This window comes from Numida meleagris, chromosome 4, assembly GCF_002078875.1.
Source record: "Numida meleagris isolate 19003 breed g44 Domestic line chromosome 4, NumMel1.0, whole genome shotgun sequence".
Lineage (NCBI taxonomy): Eukaryota > Metazoa > Chordata > Aves > Galliformes > Numididae > Numida > Numida meleagris.
In genome coordinates, this window is record NC_034412.1 from 4,216,798 (window position 1) to 4,236,737 (window position 19,940).

General features: G+C 44.5%; 3 protein-coding genes across 3 annotated transcripts in view; 2 read left to right on the top strand and 1 right to left on the bottom strand.

The window, feature by feature from the left end:
* The window catches only part of LRRC31 (leucine rich repeat containing 31), a 39,754-nt gene extending 20,121 nt beyond the window's left edge, over window positions 1–19,633 (bottom strand). The window contains exons 1-2 of the mRNA XM_021394588.1: window positions 19,146–19,633; window positions 18,280–18,597 (exon numbers count right to left, since the gene is read on the bottom strand). The gene's annotated coding sequence lies outside the window, so the exon portion shown is untranslated. The remainder of the gene's footprint in view (window positions 1–18,279; window positions 18,598–19,145) is intronic.
* SAMD7 (sterile alpha motif domain containing 7) lies at window positions 5,269–11,507 on the top strand. The gene is made up of 7 exons (XM_021393604.1): window positions 5,269–5,281; window positions 5,959–6,085; window positions 6,226–6,362; window positions 7,291–7,369; window positions 9,087–9,766; window positions 10,687–10,808; window positions 11,067–11,507. Exons 1-7 carry the CDS (start codon window positions 5,269–5,271, stop codon window positions 11,298–11,300), a joined length of 1,392 nt encoding a protein of 463 aa, XP_021249279.1. The 3' UTR covers window positions 11,301–11,507.
* Window positions 19,720–19,940, top strand: part of SEC62 (SEC62 homolog, preprotein translocation factor) — a 17,837-nt gene continuing 17,616 nt past the window's right edge. Inside the window, exon 1 of the mRNA XM_021394599.1 lies at window positions 19,720–19,856. Within this exon, the coding sequence (XP_021250274.1) occupies window positions 19,821–19,856 (36 nt within the window). The 5' untranslated portion in view covers window positions 19,720–19,820. The remainder of the gene's footprint in view (window positions 19,857–19,940) is intronic.

Consider the following 19,940-nt stretch of genomic DNA (forward strand, 5'->3'; position numbering starts at 1 on the left):
TTAACAAAAATAGTGATAGAATTTTAAAGCCTCTGCTCAGTGTGATCCCAGATGGAACCTTTGGGTGCTGCCACAACCACAGATGTCCATCACTAGGCCTGAGCTGCAGGGCGCAGTCCTGGGTTCCAGCTCTGCAGAGCCCAAACCTCAGAACTCCCTGTGCCACAGCCACGCAGCCGCAGGGCTGCACCAAATGGGAGGAGGGCTTCTTTTCCCACCACCATCCACTTGCAGCACCCACACGGGGCTGCTCCTGCTGCACGTTTGTGCTCAGCACCACGCGACCCCACTTTTGGTTGCAGTCAGAGCATGAAGCCGACAGCTGCCCTGGTAGCAGAAAGGAACAACTCTGCCTTCGCCCCACTCCTTCTAGAACAAGGTGTCAACCAAACTTAGCTCCTGAAGGACTGAATTTGCTAATACTAGGCCTTAAACGTGCAAGCAGCACGTTTAAAAGAACTTTGACTTGCCACAATCTTAACTATTAACTGGCGAACCATCCACACCTTCGTTTCAGTAAAGGCATACACGTAAACTCACCGGATGACACGCGGTGTAAATATAGTTATTTTCCTTTCTTCAGGGAATGTATGGTTCTCAATCCAGTTTTAGGATTACACTCTAATCTCAGTCTCTGGACAGTCTGTGCCCACGTACCTAGGATTAGAATTGAGCCCTACAGCCTCCCCAGGAGTACCTCACCCAGTTAAGAAGACATATTTCACGGTCCTGGAGGACATAGTGTTGGTATAATCATGTTCTTGGTTTCCAAAAGTCACTTATTTTACTGATTGTGGTTTCTTGAATAACTACAGTCTCTCACTTCAGGACTCCTACCATAGTTTAAGAACGAGAACCCTCGATACAACAGTTAATAACGTTAGAATATTAACAATATTGAAATTCTTTTTTTTTTTTTCAAACAGCACCTGATTTCTCAAGTAATCAGGACAGCTTTTTCTAAGAAGGGAGTCAGTGGGAATTGAAATGAGACTATGCATGATTTCCTTCATGTACTTCATGCATAAGCTTGCATACATATTTATATTATATGCTTAACTGATTTCTCTGGCATAAATCTACTTGAATATTTTAAACAATACCCAGAGTCTGTGAATCCATTCACTGCAAAGGTATACCAACAATTGTTCTTTAAAAAATGCTAATTTTGTGTGTTTGATGCAGATAAAATCACGATTAGTTAATGAAATCTGAAGGCATTTATCTAAAAAGTAAGACTTCCAACAATCCCATATTATACGTAAGATGATAGGATAATACAGACACACAGAACTGCTACAGACATTTTGAAACTGCACTCAGAATAATTAGACTTCCAAACACTTCTGGTTCATGAAGTTCGTGTCTTGCCACGTCTTGTCTAATAAACTGAGACAGAATTAGTACTGGGTGAGTGGTTCTGCCTGCTGTCAAGAAGGGTTTGCTAAGGGTAAGACTCTAAAGGTAGAGATTAACTTGTCTTCATCCCTGTAATGTGCTGTACAGCCAGGATTTGTGCAATAGGATCAGAGAAGAGCCATATATGAATGCAACACTGGACAGCTGGTGTGCATGAATTTATATGAACTCGGCTGCAGGATTCTGAGCTACTCTCAAATCCCAGCTAATATATGTATCAGAAGCATACTTTCCCTGTATCTGATCTTTTTGTTCCCTCTTCTCCCAGAGAGCTTTCTTTTTTTTTTGCTGAAGTTGCTTTCTAATATGCTAGTCACTATGAAAATAGTATGAACTTCCATTAAATACCTTGATTTTAACCTGTCAGTCAGAGCCCCAGCTAGGTAACTCAAAAAGCCGTCATTCCAAACAGTGTAATATAACCTAGCAACGTTCAGTATCTCCTCCTGACACAAGGTCACACACGAGTCTTAACGTTAGGACATTAAGCTAGGTAAGTATCCTACCTGATCAGCTCAGGGCTTCCCTCAACAGAAAAATCAGGGAGGTAAGTAATTTAATACAGATAACACGTACCGACAAAGCGTGCCATTTATGTAAGAGGTGCACCACGCTGACATTCCGACGTGCAGCTCAGGAAAGCAGCATCATTTCAGTGGGAATAGCATCTGAAGATTTTTACCAGAAATACTGGAGTTATTTTTATACATTTGAGAAGAAATCCAAGAGAAGTTAGATAGGGCTCGCTGGCACAACAGAAAACAAAACAAGATAGAACGACTTCATGGAGCAACTCCGGTGAAAATCTCATGGAGGAAGCAAACCTTGCTTTTGCCTTGAGATGACCCAAACACTGGGTCAGTGCAAGCAGCAAGTGACAGCTTCAGTGGGAGAAGATACAGATAAACTTTTAAGTCATACCATCCCCAGGCTTTTTCAGTATAAGGAGAAGGTGCTGATGTCATGAACGCTGCCTGAAAGCGAAGCTCTATAAACCTGGGTGTATCTCTACAAGATAATTACCAGTAATGGCTAACAATCTACCAAAATATATGGATCAACTCCACTGTGGATGCTGCTGTATATGCTGCACATGGAACCCTACTTAGTGGGAATTAGAACATTTGAAGGAAAAATCTCAATTTGTAAAAGAAAGATTTTGAGCAAAGTCTCAGGCAGCCCCGCTTCAGCTCTGAAAGGAGACCTCGTGAGAGACTGTCAGCAGGCAGTATACCACACAAAATCCACATTTGCATGAGGAACTGCATGGGCTATACAGAAAACACCACCGGGATACTGGTGCTAATGGTTTCTAACCAGTTACCATCACTGAGTTGTTGACAGATGTCAGAACAGGCAGGGGCTATTGGATCCCACATGGAGGTGGTGTTTGGGGTCAAAACAGACAGATCCTTTCCCAGCAGCTTTTCTACAATTCCACACTTTCAAAGTTGCACCAGACAATTTTAGTGTGATTTTATGGGGAGAAGGGAGGGGCTTTTACTACAACAGCAGATGTGTAGAAGCTCTAGGAAGGCCTGATAAAGATTGTCTGATAAAACTTGTATGTTTTCCCCAAACTGAGAAGTTTCCCTAGAGTGTCCCCAGCTGTTAACAGAACAGAGGACTGAATCATGCTAGCAGTTCCTAAACAGAACAAGTGGTACAGCTTATCAGTCATCTGACAGGTGAAACCTTACTAGTGCTAGCATTGCCTTTTTTTTCCTTGATTTCATAGAACAGTAAGATAAAAACCTCCCGTTTCTTCCCATGACATCGACTTGGACCTTTGCTAGTTGCTTCGCACCTTCCCATTCTCCAGTCAGCTGTACCAGGCTGCATAGGGATTGGGATGAAGTCGATAACTGCAGCTTTGTTTTCCTGAGCATTCAATACAGACCACTCGGTGGTGAGCAGAAAGCACCTCAGTGACTCACGGATTGATACAGTATGGCAAATACCATCTTTGCAGTTGCCACCTATTTTTTGAGCTGTTGTAACGTTTAGTTCAACACTAAATCGCTTTAGTACTGAGCTTTACAATGCTTTAGCAGCTCAGAAGCACTTTGGCAGCTCAAATGCTCTTCATGAGGCACCCAGCATCCTAAACCGCTTTAAGTCTAAAGTAACCTAAAAAAAAAAAAAAAAATCAAATGGAAACAGGTCCAGCAACACATGTTCAGAGAGCTACGTCAAAACAAAGGGGATCGCGTTGTTCTTCTTGGTTTGGATATGGTTGTCTGCTTCCAAAATGTCCACAATCTTGGCCAGCACTGAATCTAGCACTTACAACATTTACAAACATAAGGAACTTCTTTATTTTAAGGAGACTCAAGAGGTCTGGTCCAAGTATAAGCTCTCTTCGCAGTCAGTATGGTTGAAATGACCGATGTGCTGGCCCTTTGGAAAATGGACATGAAGGCTGAGACAAGGATATTCACTGTGCCATACACACTCACTTCCCCTTAACATTTTTGTAGCTCACCTATAGACCGAAGGCAATAATACTCTGTAAGTGACTTGGATAACTACAAAATACAGGACTTGGCTTCCATCAGACTTCAGATAATGAACAGGTTTTAAACGTTGGTTCTGTTTGGGAGAAGGACTGCCTTTAAAGCAATGGTAAAGCCTGTGGTGGCTGGACCGGCCTTGTTCTCACCCCTCACCACGCCAACACCTCGCGCTCTGCTTGACCTCAGTGGCAGCTGTACAGCACCATTGTCTTCGTGGGGGTCACCAAAGTGAAACCGGTCCCACAGTTGGATTTCATCATGCCAGCGCTGTGGACCACAGGTATTGACTCAGTAGGACCAGGAGCAGGCACAGCAGAGTATAAAAATGAAAATCTGTTCCAGCCTGCAAAGTAAGCAAGCTTTGCATAAATGTGAGGAAAAAACAACCAAGCAAAAGGTAGCTAACAGAGTTCCTGGAGAAGGCTGGCAATTTCACAGATAATCCTGCATAGATCATTGCCTCCAGATCCTGAGCAGGGCACATTGTGATTACTCATTCCCCTGCTATCAGGACCATTTGTAATCTAGCCACCTGCTTGTCTGGGCAGACTTAGAAATGCTGATGCAATCCCCCTCAATGAAGTACAGCTGTTCAATGATGCATTTGTAGTGCAGTTTTCTGTCTAGATTTCTACTTTTCTTCTGAATTTATTTACCTATAAATCTGATCCTTCGTATCACTGTTTTCACCACTACAAAGCATGTATGTTCTTTTACCTTTTTCATGTCTTAAGAGGCTGATGTGATTTGGAACAGCTTGCTTCTGCCACTTCTTTCCATCTCTTTTACCTAGTAGATAGGGCTCTAAACTATTACAATTCCCCATTCAAACCAGGGATACTTGCCTTTCTGGCTATGAGCTCATGTCACTGTTCTCAGGGCTGCTGTGGTACACCAGGGGCTGCAGTCATATCACGCTGGCCTTAAGACATCCTTCCGAACAGCTGATATTTCACAACATCCTGACTTGCCCCACTCAGTAAGGCCAAGGACACTGAACAACTCAGTATAAACAAGGCAAACATTTGCACTGTTCTGAAAACTGAAAGTTTCTTTCTGATAACCAGTACAATCCACAGGCACTGAAGGGCATGGCTGCGACTGCCAGAAAGACTACTTGCTTATCTGAGAAATAACTGGTATAACCTGCCCGTTTCCTACATCACTGAATGTCTCCTTCCTTTCTTTGGACCCGCCAATCCAGTTCTTTACCTTGGAAAAGCTGTTGCCGTCTCCCTGAAGCATGACTCCGCGAGATCACATGAGAAAAATGTCTATCCTAGGGGAACAGGGAGCACTGGAAGAAAAGCATCTGTATCGTCTAGCAAGCGGCATGGCAGCAGGAGGTAAGCAGGAAGAAACCCAACTAACCGCACGCTTGTTTATACAACTGCTAATCTCTGCATGAGATAGGGTTAAAAAGGTATCTCAAGTTTGTCTTGGGAATAATTGGAGAAATATTTCTCTATTAAGGTAATTAAAAGTTAACACGGGGAATTCTTGGCATCCAGAATTTGATCAAGTGATGCTAAGCAACTGGAAGAGGAAGGCCACAGAGGAACCCAGCAACAGAAGCATGACCTGGGCGTTGTGAGGCTCTGCCATCCAGCTGCAGGCTCTTCCCAGAGCTGCCTCACCACTGGGCAGGTCCCAGCTAATACGACTATTTCAAAGGAAAATGGTATTAAGAGTGAAACTCTCTCAAGCAGAGAACTTAACATTTCTGGCTAATCTCCTCTGCTTAATGGTGATATGTGAATTATTGCCCATTGGGAATTGTCCTTTTGTACACTTGACAGCGCACATTCTGTTTATTTTTATGACTGATTGTATAAAACTGCATTATTTAAACAAAGTGGTTAAGGTGGCAGTGAAAACGTCTTTTTTTTTAGATGATGTTATTAAAAAAAAAGCGTGATCTGCTAATTCATACAGAAACCATTTTTTCTGCTGAAGTTCTACAACGGAAAGAATCGCTTTCTAATTCACTTCACTGACAAAAAAACTGTGTGCTTTGTGTCAGAACTGCGGCAGCGACAAGAGATGCTCATGAGGAACCAGCTGATGGCAGTGAACCCTCAGCTGATGGGCACAGCCCAGCAGAGAATGCAGGCGATCCCCTCCCAGTTCGAGCCTCGGCTGGTGGACAGGTATTCTGCAACGCTTCTCTATGGCAATACTGCAGATAAAGAATAAACCGCCGTGTGCTGCCCTTGAGCGCGTAAAGATCTCAGATTATTATTAACTAAGCAATGTCCTTTCTGTGTCTGAACGTCTGTTTCTCTTCCAGAGATTTGTTACCTTCAACTGAAATGACGGCCGCAGCCGACCCGAGACAAATTCATATCGCGTCCCACCTGGGGCCCGCGGTCCCACCTCATGGGAACATGCCCAACCTGCTGTCCAACCGCATCTACCCGGGCCCAGGTAGCAAAGCACTGCCTGCAGCACCCAGGAGCTTTCTGTAGCTTTATCAGCAGTGTCTACAAACAGAACTCACATTCTTTGGGGAGGCAGTCTCCCATCAGAGACTCTAAACTGTATCAGTTTCAGTCTAAACACTCATTTTAACCCTTGTTAAATAAGCAATTTCAGTTCATGTACATACTTGTTCTCTCCCTCTCCCCTTGTATTTCCCAGACACTCTCACACCTAAACAGAAGGCTGAAGCTAAGCAAATGAGCCTAATCACAACGCTTTCTGCTACATTTAACTCATGCTCATGCATCAGCTTTAGCTGTTTTAAAACACAACTTTACCGATCATTTTCTTTAATCGTAATATCAGACGTCATTTTCTCTCTTGACAGATTAGGCTGTTTAAAAGGATTTGTTTGTTGTCCTACATGAAGACTTGAAATTGCAGGGCACAGCTCTAAGCAAAGGCTGGGTAGCACAGCGTGCCAGCAGAGCCGTGGTACGCACATCGCACTGCAATGAAATGCATATAGGTTTATTTATATCAATTTACACAGCACTTCATACCAGGAGGCACTATCTTATGCTTTCCTCTTTGACAACAGTGAACCAATTGTGGATGCTGCTATTATTTTCTGAGAAGCTGTGAGTACCTCAAAGACATAAGTCACCAAATAACACAGCCCTGCTGTCCCTTTCCTTTGCAGATAATGGCAGGTGCACCTAACTACACACAGGCTTCATGCTTCTCCTACATATTCTCACTGAAGAAAGGAACACGAGCAGCATTTAATTTAACTCAAAGTCATACCAGCTTCCTGGCAAAGCACACAGTTCAAGTCTTAAAAAGCTTTTTAAAGTGCTTCTGCATGGCTTTGGGGTTTGTGCGTTTGCTTGAGGAAACAGACTAAAGACTTTTTCTTTCCCCTTCCTTTAAGGATATGGCTTTCTCCAACCAGAATCCATGGAGGCTGTGGCCAGAAGACAAGAACTGGTCCAGAAGCAAAATATTGCCAGGTATTGCCTGTAAGCTTAGCTCTGAGGTGAGGCCGGGATTAGGGCAGCAGATGGAAGTGAGGAACTCACAGACTTTGCTGGGGTTTATTGAGAGCAACTGAGATTCTTTTTCACATCACCCAGAAAAGCAGAGGGCCCTCTTATCTCCGAAGCTATTGAAATTCCTGCTTGCCCTCATTTTCTTTTAGCTTTAAAACGATACAAAGAAAAGAAACCAAACAAACGTGCTGCAGATTTCAGATCCAGCCCTTGAACTCTGGATCCAAACACCCTGAAGTTACAAAAAATCAAAACCAAATTCAAACTTCACAGCTGTGCTATCACATGCAACATCTGCAGCCTCCGCAGCTGGGCCCCAGGGATGACTTAGCTGCACTTCCACCCCGAGGGTGGGCAGCCTTCCTGCTCCAGCCCAACAACCTGACTGGCAGGTTACCACAGACAGTCGGGTTGTTTGAATAGCACCGGTGCAATCAGTCGCTGGTTAATTAATCACTAATGCCCTCCCACACAGCCACGCCAGCTCCATAAACTCCAGCCCCAACTGGAGCCGTGCTGGGCTCCAGCGGTTGCAGCATCCCTCATGCAGTAAGCTTAAGATCAAAGAGCAGATTCATCCTGATCACACACCTCAAGAGAATTATGACAGACGTGTTTTGAGCTCTTCAGTCAGCCAGACTTGATTTCCAAACCCCTCACAGCACAACACTTGAATCAACACTGTGTTTCAAATAGCTCCTGCCACACGGTAAACCCTCAAGTAAAAACAAGTGAGATGTCACGCTCCGCTGTTTATCTCCTCCTAAGAGCAAGGTGTGAGTAATGATAATTGGGCAAGATGGACAAGAAAATGGGGTGCAGACAAAACGCTGTCACACGCTGAAAGCTGGAAGTTCAGGATGCAGGGACTGTGGCACAGCTGAAAAGAGGGCAGAGGGAAAAAAGAACTGGATTTTATGGAGTGATCCAGTTCCTCCACACAACACTCACCTGCTGCCCGAGAGGTTTTCCTGACCATTCTACACTAATGAAAAGTCCCCCAGAAGTCAGACCCTCTGTCCTGTTACCCTTACTGCAATGCTTGGAGGCCATCTTAGCTCCCCTTTACAGGCTTGGCTGACCTCACAAGCCCTTTTCCAAAGAAGAACATGGAAGTCCCAATGCAAATTTCTGAAAGCAAGAAAGGCATCTGCAGCCCTTCTGCTTTGTGCCTGTTAGATGGGCTCACTTCTCCCATCTCTCAGCTCCACTGGAATATTTACAACATCACTGCCATTTCCCAGTTTTCAGTATAATTTTCCGACTGGAAATACTAATCACCTATTTTCCATAGCCTCTGGCCCTTATGATCCCAGAGACAATTTTCCAAATCTGAAGAGAACGTAATCCCTGTAATAACGCCTGGATTGCCAATACACAAATGACACTTCTCTTTTTCTTGTCTGAAACACTACACAGAGGTATCACGTGAGAAGAGTATCTTATCTCTCTTTTAGTTTACTGTATGTACTTGGCAACACATTAAACATAGGCAAGCTCGCCATTCCATCTGCAGTGTTTATGACTTCCCACAAGCAGCAATACAGGGCAGGCAGATGAAAAGCGGTACTCTTTAATCTTTGCAATTATATCTTGGTTTTAATCTGACGTGAAAAAAAAAAGAGGTGATCGAGGAACTGAGCTGCCCTGACTGCTTGTGCTCTGTGTGTCTCTTTAGAATGGAGATGGAGATGAGCGCTATTTTTCAGCAAAAAGAAATGGAGAAAGCTCATCGGAAAGGACTGCTGAGCCTGGAAGCACCTTTCCTTTACCACGGGATGCCGGCCAGTCCCATCGCCTTCCGTGGCAGGCACAGGCTGCCTGAAGGACACCTTCCCAGTGACTTGTACGTTCATCGGACCACCCTCGACGAAATCCACGGCAACACCATGCTGATGGCCACCAGCCCTTACCCCCCAGTCAGCACCCTGCAAAGGGAGAGGGGCCGCCGGCCGGGGAGGAGAGCTGCAAATCACAAAGCTGCAGATTGCGGGGCCAACGGCACCAAGAGCCAAGCCGAAGACAAAACCACGGACCTCGCTTCCACTGCGGTAGATGATGAGAAAGAAGACAAGAAAGAAGCAGAGGTGGAGACGCCAAACAAACTTGAACAAAGCAAAAACCAGACGGAGCCATCTGCAGCTGCCAAGAACTGCAAAGAGTTAGAACAAGGCTTGAGAAAAAACTGTGCTACTCACGAAATCTCTGCTGAAACCAACAGCTGCAACAACACGAGCGAGAAGGAGTCTAATAGCTCGTGTGCTGCGTTTGATGACAAGTACATGTACCCTTCTGCAATCCCATTCTCGGCACTACCGTATGGATTTCCAGTTCCCAGCAACCCACTGCTACCTCCAGGTTTGTCAGGTCTCCAGATTACAGTTAAAATGACATGTCAATAGTCATTATTTCTATTGAATCGCTCTCTTATTTCTTCCATTTTTTTTTAAGCAAATTTGTGTACAGCAGAGTCATGGCAATTTAATGTAGAATTCATCTGCTGCAAAAAGACTTGGTAAATCCATGTCAAGAAAGGTAAAGAGTGGTTTTCCCTAGTTGCAGACAATGCAGCTTGCTGGCACAATGGAGGTTTCAGCTTTTTGCAGGACAAAGCAATGGCATGGCCAAGTTCGCAGCACTTTGGAGTTCCCCACAGTTCTGCTGGGTGGGACAAGGAATTCCCTTCAAAGCTGTACTGCTTTAGGAAAACCTTGCCCTCTACAGGAACTCTACGTAAGACACAGTCACAAGGTCACTGTACAATAATCATAGTTTCTAAAGCTTTGAGGCTCTTCTTAAATGCACAAATGGCACAAAACCTCCCAGTACCTGACGTGAGAACAGGCTGGGGTGTTTGTGCAGGATATTTACCAAAAACACTGTCTCGCTGTAAAACAAATGGTGCACATTAACCATTCAGTTCCTGTCTGCAACAGGAATTTAAGTTAAAATAAACAGAATCTCAGGATGGATATGAAGTAAGGTAAAATAATGGTAACGTATAAAGAATTGGATAAAGCTGTTAGAAATACTGCAGTGTGATTTGTACATATAGTGACCGGTATGTACAGTGCCTACAGCAAATAAAAGCAAACCCTCCAAGATCAGTTACAACTATCAAGTGTTTCTGGTGTCAAGGATCACTGTATTGGTGCCTACGTGGTGCTGCTAATGTATGAGGTTCTGGATAAGTGCACAAAATCTTACGTCAACAATCTTTTCCTATTGGTTTGCCAGCATAATTCTACAAAAATAACATCTGTGTTTCCTCCTTAAAGGAGCACATGGCCTGATCCTGAACGGAGAAGACATTTCCACCATTGAAGACATTCGCAAGTGGACGGTTGATGATGTGTACAACTTCATCATTAGCCTCCCAGGCTGTTCCGATTATGCCCAGGTGATGACAAACAGACCTAACGGTCACAGACACATTTTAAGGTCCTTAGACCTTAAGATGAGTAGATAAGTCCACAGGTAAATGTGCAGATGTCCATACATCTGAACAAAGGACATCACACTGCAGTTACAAGAGAAACGTGAAGATAAAACACTGAAATTATTTCCTCTGTTTGTTGTCTACACCTCAGAGTTAAGCCTAAAAAATAACCAGTGAAGTCTGTTTTAGCACACCTTGATGTTATTTTCCTTTCACCAGCTATTCAAAGACCACGCGATCGATGGAGAAACCCTCCCCCTGCTAACAGAGGAACATCTCCTAGATACCTTGGGATTAAAACTCGGACCAGCATTAAAAATCCGCTCTCAGGTATTATCAAATGTACCAAAACCAGCAAGTCACAGAGATGTGAGAGATTCAGAAGTTAGCAAGATGATTTTTTTTCCAAACAAAACCACATTTTTTTTCTTGCTGATAAGCTCATCACTGTAATAGTGGGGGAAAATAAATTCATCCAGCATGGTTCGCTTTTGCTTCTCTGCATGAAACAGCGGGGAGACAGTGGAGGTGGGGGTGTCAGGACTGACAGTTTGAGAGCTGCTCAGAGCAGATTCAGGACACAGCAGCGCTGGAGGCTAGGCTGAGGCTGCTGATGGAAAGATGTTTGATGGATTTACTCCCTTGTATTCCTCTTTTCCCCTCCCCACTGGTAAGAACTGTTCTGTTAGCTCCAACCTGACCTTTAAAATACACCAAGTGAAGGTTTCTCCTGTCTTTCTGGGAGTAGAATCATATATGTTTTGCAGAGAGGCTGTCTCTCCATGTTTGAAATTTTCTTCTTACTTTCATCATGGATTTTGTTTACTTTTGTTAACCACTGATAACTCTTGGAGGTGGTTGGGAACTAGGCAGATTCCAGGTCGTGTCTCTGGCACTGCTACACGACAGCCAGCCTTGACATTTAATGACAATAACACCACCTCAAGAAACAACCATTGCAGATTTGTTTCTGTCTTTCAAGGTGTCTCGACGCCTGGGCAACGTGTTCTACATGATGAACCTTCCTCTGTCCGTGCCCCTGCCGCCTGCTCCAGGCAAACCCCCGGAGCAACCCTCCGATGTCACCTCCCCTCTTCGCTGCAACAGCAGCGGTGATGCGCTGGACAGCCCCTGCTCACAGGGCCTGGAGACTTCAAAAACAGTGGAACAGATTGTTTCAGAAAGCAGGGAAAATCCATGTGATGCAGACGGACCACAGGCTGACTTCCAGATGCTCACTTTTCAGAAGAGTTGAGCTGAGCCCAGGATGTAAGATATTTCTAATAATACAGGAGCCTTCAGTTACCAGGTGTTTGAGAGGGCAGCCGCAGCCTGAAACCTCTGCATGGGACTGGGACTGAATGAAATCAGCTGCAAATGCAGCGCGAGGCACTGTGGTATCTGAAAAGCACTTAAAAATATGACTACATATTAGTGCAATTACTTTCAAGTGCAATTCACTGAAAAGGGTACCAGTACAACTAACTCTGCTGAAGTCCGTCACAGACTCAGAGTACACTCCGTGCAGTCGTGCAGGCTGCTCAGGAACTACCAGGAAAAGTTACAGCTTATTGCCAGGGTTGGAGTCTGCTTTGTGGGACTGCATAGGTGAGCTGAGTTCAGAACAAAACAGAAGCAGACTGCTGGGAGGGCTGGCTGCAGAGACAGCCACATCTTGAAGGCAGCAGCTCAAAGCACCCTTCCCCTCTGCTCACCTGGGCAAGCCATGGGAATTCTTTCCTCTGCAGAGTACTTGGCATTCTTCATAATGGATGAAATCACCAGAATTCTCTGCTTTCTCCTCACTCCTGCTACTGATGGTTAAGTATCTCGCCGCAAACAAGAACCATAGAGTGGAGTTTTTAGCTAGGGATAAATCCCCAGCCTGATGAACCTCATGTGAATTATCTTTATTCCCTTGTTAGGGGTTTTCTCACACGCTGCTCTTTCACTGAGGTTTTGGAAATCAGCCTACTCCAAGTGCTGTCTTCCACCCTCCTCTTTGCAAGAAAACTTGACTCTGAAGAGCACACAACCAGTTTTGAGAAAATTAAGTCTTGTAAATTAAGGGTTGATCGATTGGTGATCTGCTGTATGTTGCTCCTTTAGATTCCCTCTCCTTTGTTTAGTTCCTGTGGCCACACAAAAACCTCTTTAAAAACCCAGAGTCACACTGCTGCGTAGATGGTGAGTGTCTAAACACACGAGGAGGAATGTTCTTGTACTTTAGACTGTGGGCACCCGTTCTGCTTCAGCCTGAGGAAAAATATCTCGTTATTTTTGATCTTGCAGATCAAATATTTGTGCAGTAGATAATATCAGATTAGATGTTAGCAACAGTAACTTATAATGTTAATCTTACTGCGCTGTCCAAACTCGGTAGCCTCGAGAGGAGGGGTGGATACCTCCCATATTCCTTTTCTGAAACAGCAAAGTCTTGCTCTAAGAGTTCAGCATGATTCTGCTTTGCTGAAAACTCTGCCACTGACACCAGTCACAGCAGCGTTGGGCTCTGTGCCTATATCTTCAAATGCTGTATGTAGGGTTTATGTTTTTAGGTTTAATTGATGAATTCCACTTAGGCCCAAAGGAAAAGTGTGAATTGCAATACAACAAAACACTCCAAAGATGCAGACAAGCCCTAAGCTAACCTCCAAAGTGAGGTGCTAACCTTTATGCCTGTGATCTGGTGAAATCAATGGGAGTCTTTCCTTTACCACAAGAGTCTGGCTTATGTCTTACGCATCACCTATGAGCATCTTTCATACAAGGAACTGTTTACTGGATACTTAATAATATCCAGGAAGAAGAAAACTATAATCTGAAACTGGAAATCCTAGATATAATCCCTAAGACTGTCTAAAAAACAAATACAACAGCAGAATTAATCTTGGAATGGTGATTAGTTTGCTGTTTGCTTTGTCTCAGTGAATTTCAAGGAGTATTAACATCGGTTCTCTTCAATATTTCTTCTGCGTTTTTCCAAGATTTTAAAATTTAGTAAGATGGATAGAAGAGTTTTGTATTGAATTTGATAATTTAAAAAAATGTTTACTTTTTGAGATTCTGGATAAAGCACAATTATCATTGTAAAAAAGTCATATCCTGTTTGTAATGTTTTTACACGCTATTTTAACATGTAATGTCTCAGATTACTGACACCACAAGAAAAAGTTTCCTTTCATAGTAGGTTCAACTCCTGTGCTTTTTCTCTTTCTGCAGTAGACTGTTCATGAACCATCATTGAAGAAGAATTAGGAAATATTTTTATATAGTAAACGTGTTGTTAAGAAAAAAAAAAAAGCATCAGGAGCATCAGTTCTGTTTGGCATCTAAAGAATTTCCAGCTCTCTTTCTTTTTTTTTTTTTTTTTTGTAAAATTGACTAACACATTAACAATGCCACTTATCTAATTCAACATAATCCGTGTATTGGTTTTCAAACGGGGTCCTACCTCGCAAGACCTTCGTGCTGCAGGACCAACCCCCGTCCCAGCTGCAGGCCCACTAGGCCACACGATGTCGCTGCCCAGCTGTGAGCACTTCGCAGAGGCCACCCCCAAGGGGAAGGCAGCGCAGCGTACAGGTGGGTGTCAGGAACGGGGATGTGAGCAAACTGGACTTGTTCTCCTATGGACAGCAGGGGAGCTTGAGCTGAAACCCCGTGTGCTAGGGGAGAAAGACTGAAATCTGGTGCTGAAGAATATGAGTACTGTTTTCGTAAATGGCTCAGACGTGAACAATTCCAAAAGCAGAGAAAGCTGGATCAAAACTGGACAAGCCTGATAGTGCTGCAATTAAAAAAGCAGATGATCCTTTGCACAACCTGGGCTCTCCTTCCCAGAACTCCAAACAGGATGACCTCCTGGCTGCCTGCACGGGGGGACGTGTGTCAGAGCAGCCAAAGTGCAGCAAGGCCCAGGCTGCACATAGTGGCAGAGTGAAACAGGAAGGAAAGAGATTTATCAAAATGGACACAACCTGTTCTATTCCTAATGTAGGAAATGTCACTAATAATTAAAGCTTCCCCTCTGACAAACGCTTCAGAAAGAATGGGAAAAAGAAAAGTTAAAATGTTAAAGAGATAGAATGAGTACACACAGCCATACTTCCAGATTTCAATGTGTTTTCATGAACTGTGTTTGCAAGGAAACACTCGAGGTCTGCCTGATGCCCAGCAGCCATGTGAGCTTTTTGGCTTTTAATGCTTATTCCAGCTGCAAAAGGGTGTAGTTAGCAACTGCAAGTACGTAACAGAGCCGGCAGAACTGTGGGAGCTGGTGACTTTCTAGTGGCTGCACCTCCACTGCGCTTGGTTTTTTCTGCGGTGCTATTTAAATCACAGTAGAACACGTTTGATGCCTTATCATACCCATGCCGTCAACAGAAACTCTTGACTCAGCATCTCTTGTGCATTAGGCAGTAGCAGTAAGCTGCATCAGAAAACAGATTTCTAACTGAAGTGGGTAGATAGAAGCACACGTGGATAGCAGTCTTTACTTTTAAGAGTGCCATCCTTTGTTGTACCAGGAGCACAAAAGTACACAATTAAGCTTGGTAATACAACCCAGATGCACGAGCCAGCTAAGAGAGGCTTTGGACTGCCGTGGATATGCTATGCATTTTACAAGCCATGTGAATAAAATCCAAAGCCCCCCGCAGCTTTCAGATCAAATAGCTGTAATACAAAGCTATTGTGATTACCTTCCCTAAGGCCTCCTTTGTACGTAACCTATTCATTCCACTCCTAATACAATATACAAAACTCAGCACTTTTTTTGCTGAATCAGTTTCTTCCACGCTTTAAAACTGCCTGTACTATTTGCCATAAACAAATTGCATGAGCTCTAACTTCCATCAGAGCAGGTACACGCTTCAACTCTTTCCAAAACATCTGCTCTGAGGAACAAGCACAATCCTCTATGAATCAGCCTATTTGACCTGATATTTTCACCTAAGCCATTCATTATTCACAGGGAAATAACAGCTCAGTGAGGCTGGGTGTTCACCACGATTCTCCTTCCTGTGATGCCTGGGTTTGACTAAGCCCTTAATATAATGGCCCTATTGCTAAAGTAATTTCAATATAACACAAACATCTGTTACGGCAAGGGAAGAACACCTCTCCTTTCTCATTTGAGGCACAAGGATTACTCTGTTACTCGTCCTTTATGCATTCCTCTCCTTTGTCCCATTGCCAAGTTGACCTAAGCCTGTATTCATCCAAGCAGGTATTAGTTCTGCTACTCTCCACGTGGTGCTCTTGAGCCAACAATTCCACTGTTGGTAAGGGTACAAAGTCTTACCTAGATCATAGAAAAGAACCTATAGCCCAATGTCATATATGATATTTTTTCCTGTAGTGCAATGAAGACATGAATAAATGTTTTGCTTTTACAAAATTTAAAAATCCATATGTGATATCTGCATGTGTGAACTGCTGAAATAAAAACCAACCAACAGCAAACAGAAGAATCCCTTATAACCAAGGGGAAAAAGGAAAGCATCAAGCCAAGCTAAGTTTCATCTTCTGATTAACCTTCAGTTACAGGGTTAAAACAGCCCTGCTAGAGATGAGAGCTGCTCAGCCTGTGATTCATGGGCTTCCAGCAGGCTGTTAGCAGCCTGCATTGAAAGACAGCTGTAAAGCAACCACCTGCTTCTGGCTGAATGTTAATGTGAGAGATGTAAACACAAGAATCACATTTTTATAGAACAAGGATTTTAAACTCGAATACCGATAGTCATAATAGGAAACTTGTGGTTTTATAAAATAACATTTTGTTTTTCCTAATGCTATGTCCTTAGTTATTACCATTCTTCTCCTCCCCTTCTGCCACTGCCAGAAAATACAGATGTACAAGCAAGCCCTTTTTTTTCCCCGAAAGCCTCTGCTTGTTCTCCAGCAGAAATGACATTATAGGGTTCACCAGTCAGAGGTAAAAGTATATTCTTGCAAAGAACAAAAAAAAAGCTGGTATTTGAAACTGATGAAACTAATTACATAAGGACTAGAACAAGGGGAAAATCATGTTTACTTCAACTATGTTTTTTTGAAAGTTCTACGTATCAAATAATTCTGAGTTATACAGAAATGAAGAGTAACTGGCAAGAGTGGAAGTATTTAAGAAGGTTCTCAGTGAAAGAAAATTCTGAAGATATTTCTAATAATTATTTTGCTCTGCTAAATTAAAAGCTAAGTGGCTAACTCAACATTTATAAGCTTCTGAGATGGAGGTGACTCAGGATACCTCTACACTGTACTGTGCCTCTGAGTAATGACTCGTGTTTGTGGGTGGATGCTAGCTAAACCTGCCTTAAAAGTATGTGTTGCTGTACATTACAAGGCACATATTCTTTATATTTTCAATCCATATTCAACACTGAAGCTGGCTGGATTAAACGGGAGGTCACTCCAGAGTGACCTCCAGCATGTTATCACGTGTAGACATTCTATGAAAAGGTTCAAAACATACTGTGAGGAAGTTCTGCATCCCTCTTGACTCCTGCTATAGAAGCTCTTCCCTTCTGTCTGTCTTGCTCTTCCCCCTGCCTGCCTTCCTGCCTGTCACCATAACAGTTGAAGCAACTCTGATTTGTGTTTTCCTGTCTCTTCCCCAAAGCCAGAAGGATTAATAATGGGCCCAGTGGATCAGCTTCATAAAATCAAATGGTTTGTTCAGCAGAACAGATGTTTCGTCAGACTTCTAGTGTTACCTTGCAGAAGGCAGTGTGACTCAAAGGACAATTTGAGATGTGCTTGGCAGTAATTCAGTTGCCAACGTGTAGATTTGCACTTCTGGTGCATATTAACAATGCCATAGTGGTAAGACCAGATCATCTTACAGATCCAGGATGACCAACACTGGTCCAGAACAATGGGACTACCAATCGCCCACATGCCAATAAACTGCCAGGAACAAGTGAATATAGGGGTATAAGAAAATATATACCAGGTAGAGTAGAACACACCTGACTCAGTGTCCTGCCTAAGAAGCCAATAAAGGATAATCAAAAGCAGCATAGAAGAGCAAAGAAAACATCACAGAAAACTCCTTTTGTCTCCAGGGCTCTTACACAGACAGCTAGAGGTGATTTTTACAGTTAATAGCTTGTGATATATTTTTGTTTCATGAATGTATCCTTTTTCTCTCTTTCTCTTTAAGTTCCAGCATCCACACTGCCATATTAGATCACACAGAGTAAAGAAGAGGGAAAAGAAGCTAACGAAATGCTGTGGGTTTTGCTTCAGTTGAAGAAGGAAACCACTCCACTTACATGCAATATCCTTCACAACAGTAATTCAAGTGGTCATGATTCTGAAACCCTACTCCAACAAAAATGGCAGCTGTCGCTTAAGAGACTGTGAATATATTGCATGGTTCTGAAATGCTCCTTTTCCAGCCTGCCCCACAGTTAACGGGGACACTAACCTTAAACGCAAGCAGTTGAACCTTCACTTTCTTGAGACTTTGCCACTCGCTTCTCCTTTGTTCTCTGGCTGTACTTGTGACTACAAACGAGTCTTGACAGGCTCTGTGTTCAAAATGACAGTAACTCCTCCACTCAGCGCCTCAGGCTGGAGGATACATGACTTGTGTTGCCTTCCCTCCTTGGTGCTTTCCATAGATCTGCTTCAGGTGGTCACTTTGCTCACTGCGCAGCACACCAACCCGCAGCTCAACGCCCAGCTGTCCTCAGAATTTCTCCTGCAAGTTCCTGTTTCTCAGGCTTCAGATGAATTAAAAGCTCTGTGAAAAAAATAAAATGGAGATTAAGCAGAAACCCAAAGTGCTCTTCTGGAAGCCAGCAGCGTTCCGTGCCGGTGTCCTGTCATTAACACTCGGGTGCTTTGGCTGCCAAGCCATGGTTCAGCACCAATGGGAGGCTGTTATGATTAGCAAGCCACCAGCTACTGACGGCTGGAAGTCTCCCTGCAAAAAAGCCTCAACCTCAGATGTGCTTGTACATCACTGCAAGTTAAGTACATTAGAAAACTGTTAAGATAATTGCCTTTTATAAACATATTTTTGACTAAACGTATTTTGCCTATAGTTTACAGGAGGTTGTTTTACTGTAATCATAAAAACCTTTAATTCCGTGTATTTGTTATTTTCTCTCTCAAACGATACTTTTTATAGTTCTCTCTGCAGTCAGACAGCTTAATTTGTAACTTGTGTAACCGTTCTGCCCAGCAACAGCACCGGGAAAGCATTCAGGAGATGGCGTACCAAAAAAGCACAGCACTGGCATGGTGATTCAGGGCAAATACTGGAAGTGATGTCGGGTTTTTAATTACCTCGTTTTCATCTCAGAGGTTCCAACACCACAGGGCCAGGCAGGGCGGTAGAGCTCTGCCTGCACTCTTCCACCCCAAAGTGCCAGGGCACGGTTTGGAAACACGGAGCCAGGATAAACCACGACACGCTTTGCTGACTCCAGTGACCTCACGGCGAAAGCATGCGGGGCTGCCCTGACAAAAAGCCTTTTTTCTCTCCTATATGCTGCTTTCTGCATGCGACTGCAGCAGTATGCGGATGTCTGAGCACACGGGGTACGTTGAGGCGGGCAACACCTCGCGAAGGCCTGGGAGCGCCTCCAAGGCCGGGTAACTGGGTGGGCGCAGCAGAGCTAAAGGCGCAGAACGTGACTGCCAGCACCTGCAGATCGCTCTCCAGCGCGACGGAACAGCCCCAGGGGAGGGAGGCACAGCTCCGAGGGCCGGCAGCGATGGAGGGGCAGCGAGAACCCCGCCACGTCCCCCAGCCCTATCACGGCCCCCAGCCCTATCACAGCCCCCGGGCCACCACGGCCCCCAGCCCCGCCGCCGCAGCCCCCACTCCCGCCGTCGCGCGGGGCCGAGGGGCGCGGCCTCCCCTCCTCTCCCCTCCTCTCCCCTCCCCTCCTCCCGCCGCCTCTCGCGAGGCCGCCGCCGCCGCCCGGCCCACGTCACCGCGGAGCAGACGGGGACAACATGGCGGAGCGGCGGCGGCACAGGAAGCGGATCCAGGTAGCCGAGCCTCCCCCACTCCCTCCCGGCCCGCGCCGCCGGCCCTCCTCCCCGTCGCGGCGGCCTGGTGCCGTCGGGCGGGCT

What these genes read in the sequence shown, in the direction of transcription:
- SAMD7 (XM_021393604.1), top strand. An exon ending in CCGCATCTACCCGGGCCCAG is followed by an intron (nt 6,363 to 7,290) that starts GTAGCAAAGCAC and finishes CCTTCCTTTAAG; the next exon opens with GATATGGCTTTCTCCAACCA. An exon ending in GCTGTTCCGATTATGCCCAG is followed by an intron (nt 10,809 to 11,066) that starts GTGATGACAAAC and finishes TCCTTTCACCAG; the next exon opens with CTATTCAAAGACCACGCGAT.